Here is a 3,560-nt window from a genome sequence, read left to right as displayed (position 1 = left end):
TTGTTGATGTCCTAGCTCACCCAGGTCTTGCCAAAACTCTGTTGAGGTTCAAAATTTATTATAAACTGAAATGTCTTCACAAGAATTGACCTCATAAAATGCCATAATCACAAGATATGCCATACATGGTTGTGATTATGGCTCGCAAGACCCTTATACTTTGAGCAATGAGGCTCGCAACATCACTTATGATTATGCACTCTACAATTCTGTGACCAGCTAAATGTCAAGCAATTGAACCACGATTTAAATCCTATTTTGTCAGCAATAAGTACTATACTTTGTCTTTATTTAGTGTAGAGAACCAAGCACTTATTCTGCTCATCTATAGAAGGGACAATGGTTGTTTGCCTATGAGGTATAAGGAAATCCTATCAGATGTTTTGTATTTTCGTATGGAATTGAATCATACTCCTGCACACTGTAGCATTCATATATATCAACCTGTAGAGGCTTTAATAACACCTGGTATTCTGGTTAGTGATTTTATTGGACCTCATGTGCATATCCTACATGCACAGGATGGACTATTCATATGTTACAGGGTATTATTCTTATTATTTAGGGTGCACATCTTCAGGTGCTCAAGAACGATTACTAGAACAGTCAGTTAATTCTGCAATTTAAAGGATGAAAAAGGAGGTTATAGGAGTCTAGTTTTGGTTCTCATCCACAATGTCACACTAGTCTGCCTAGGCATGGTTCTCATGGTTTAATAGTGACTTGAGGAGTCATAATACCACAGATCACTAAACACGAACAGCTAAGGTAGCCCAAGGACAATAGCCATCTTTACACATTAATTAACAGGTCTTACATTAATTATCCAGGGGGTTTTAATACTTCCAAATGCTTAAAAAACAGTTAGCAGAGCATTCACATTACACATTCCAACAATCTTTTCTATAAACCAACCAAATGCAATCAGGAGAGCCCTCCTTTTAAACTATAGAACCTTATTGTTAGTATGATCAACCTTATTTTAATATATAGTGTGACAAACCATATGTGACAGGCAGGTGGAAAACTTTTCTCGCAATTGACTAAGCGACGTCCTGCGAGCCAGACTTGAGACGGAAACCCTCGTCAGAAGTATATGCTTGGATCTTTTCCAAAAAAATGAAGAGTCAATGAGGTTTTGTGTAATCACTTCTGGTATCGTATTGGGTTATTTTTAGAAGCGATAATTGGATTCGGATTCTCATCGAGTGAGTTGTTCTGCTTTCTCAATTTGAGAGGGTTTGTTTGGAGGGAAAAATGAAAGAGGACATACAAGAATAGTGAGGGGAAAGATGCAGAGGAAAAGGATTGAGAACATCGCCATCAGGTAGGCTACATTTTCCAAACGTAGGTGGATTGCTGAAGAAAGCTTACGAGCTCTCGGTGCTCTGCACTGCAGAAGTTGAACTTGTGATTTTCTCCCCAGTAGGAAAGCTCTATGAATTGTTTTTTAGTGCAAATCCTACTATTTGGATTCTAATAATAATGGCTATGCAAACCTCATGAGATTCTTACTAATAACCCCGGTGGTGCAAGCCCTAGTAAGCTCGATGTTGAAAAACTTAGTGTAAAACCTCCAAATCGCTGGTTTTGTTGTAGTGCTTATTGGAGAGTATATAAAAAATTTCACACCTTTTTATGAGATATGGGAGGAAAACATGTTAAAGATTTTTAATAAATATAAAATTTCCAAAATGATGCTAGTTACGTGTGATTCTTTTTTCATTGTTTGTGATTATGAAAAATGAAACTCAATGTTTTTTCATTAGTGCACAAATATTTCATTATATAATTGCATATAGAAAAATCATTCTAGAGCCGATAACAATAAAAGTGAAGAATTTATGGTCCAACGTTATATTTAAGGGAGATGTTTAAGGATGACGTTTGAATTTTGTTTTTCATTTTAAGACATTTGGAGCAAATATTAGGAAGGACTTTGAGAAAGGATTGTCCTTGATTTTCGAAAATGGAGTTCTTCCTTTCCAGCCATATGCCCCAAGTGACCATCAAAGGGAGAGCTCATATGTTTTTTGGATGTTTTCTTTATAGCCATTTTTTTACATATATCCATAGAGTCCCCATGCCATTGATGTGAATTACTTGTTCGGTTTTTTTTAACCAAAATTTTTAACCAAACAAGAAAAATTAAAAAAATGCCTCAAGATCAAAGACTGAAACAAAGACCTATTGACATACCTTTTAAAGTATGGAAAGAACTTGTAAAATCATATGAGAAGTTGGATGCACAAAGAAAAGCCGGCAATGAGAGCATTCAGGTATTGAATTTTTCATTAAACATTATTTAGAATGTATTAATACTTATAAGTATCTTAGACATGTATTTGTGTGAAAATAAATTGAATTGGTTTATGTTTAAGGACAAGGCATCCAAGGCGAGGTTAACCAAGACAAAAGTCACTCATCGTAGTGGCCAGAAAGGTTTAAAAGCACTAATAACAACCTTTGTAAGTATATTAAACATGTGATATTTTTTTAATAAATTTTGTACTAGAAGAAAGTCATTGTTATCTAATTTCTCCCTATTTACTGATTGATAGGAACTAAAATATGGAAGACCTCCAAATCATTTGGAAAAGGAGGTGCTGCAGCAAAAGAGATGGGTTGAATTTGTTGTTTGGATGGACTCTATGGTATGTAATCTTAGTTGGATTTCCAATATACTTTTAATCCATATTTTCATTTTATTTTTTAGTACTATTAGATATTATATCTTACCTCATTTTATGGTTAACATTGTATAACAAAAACATGCGTTGTGTTATGTAATTAATACTAACATGTAATATTGATTTTTTTTGTCAGAATGCTATAGGTAATGATTGCCAACACGATGATCCAAATTATGTTCAACATATATCAGGAGATGATGAGGATGATGGTGGTGAAGGAGGAGATGATGATGATAGTTGTGGTGTTGGTGATGATGTGGATCAGAGTAATGAGGATGGTCAAGATGATCATGAGGATGATCTTGGTGGTGGTAGCTAGGCATGCACATGCATTGTTTTTTATGAAGAAATTATTGTGTAGAATGACATTGCTATGTTTAGATGGGTGTTGTGAATTTACCCTATATCAATGAGACATTTTGATTTTGTAATCATACGATGAGTTTGATTTATGTATGTTGTTAATTTATCGTAGAATAACGATATTCATGAAATATTTTGATTTGTTAATCATATTTGAATTTTACTTGTTTTGGTTAAAAATAATACTGATTTTATTAGTATTATGTTGCTATTTTATACATGTTTTGAAAATTGTTAATGTCACATTGTTATTTTTTTGGATGGATGTTGTCAATTTCTCTTAAATTTCTTTACAAATGATTTTGAATTGTGATATCTGCTTTAATGATATTTAGAAACTATCATATATTTCACTATGAATCTATAAAGGGGGTCATATATGTAAAGAAAAATATACTCTATATAAGAAGTCAAATGCGGATGTAACCATGGATGCAAAATTGAAAGTAAAATTGGATGTTAAACTAGGAATTAATACGAAATGCAAACAATTGACATACAAAG

General features: G+C 33.3%; 1 protein-coding gene across 1 annotated transcript; it reads left to right on the top strand.

Moving 5' to 3' along the window:
• Positions 1-1,497: 1,497 nt before the first annotated feature.
• LOC149189402 (uncharacterized) lies at positions 1,498-3,203 on the top strand. Its single transcript, XM_089413204.1, has 3 exons — positions 1,498-2,468; positions 2,562-2,654; positions 2,827-3,203. The coding sequence occupies exons 1-3, from the start codon at positions 2,340-2,342 to the stop codon at positions 3,010-3,012; spliced, it is 408 nt and encodes a 135-aa protein (XP_089269330.1). The 5' UTR covers positions 1,498-2,339; the 3' UTR covers positions 3,013-3,203.
• Positions 3,204-3,560: the final 357 nt, after the last annotated feature.

This window comes from Pinus tabuliformis, chromosome 3_1, assembly GCF_031772625.1.
Source record: "Pinus tabuliformis cultivar Carrire ecotype Pingquan chromosome 3_1, CPIR1, whole genome shotgun sequence".
NCBI lineage: Eukaryota > Viridiplantae > Streptophyta > Pinopsida > Pinales > Pinaceae > Pinus > Pinus tabuliformis.
Note: the sequence above shows the minus strand (reverse complement) of the source record. Positions and strands in the feature narration are given on the sequence as shown.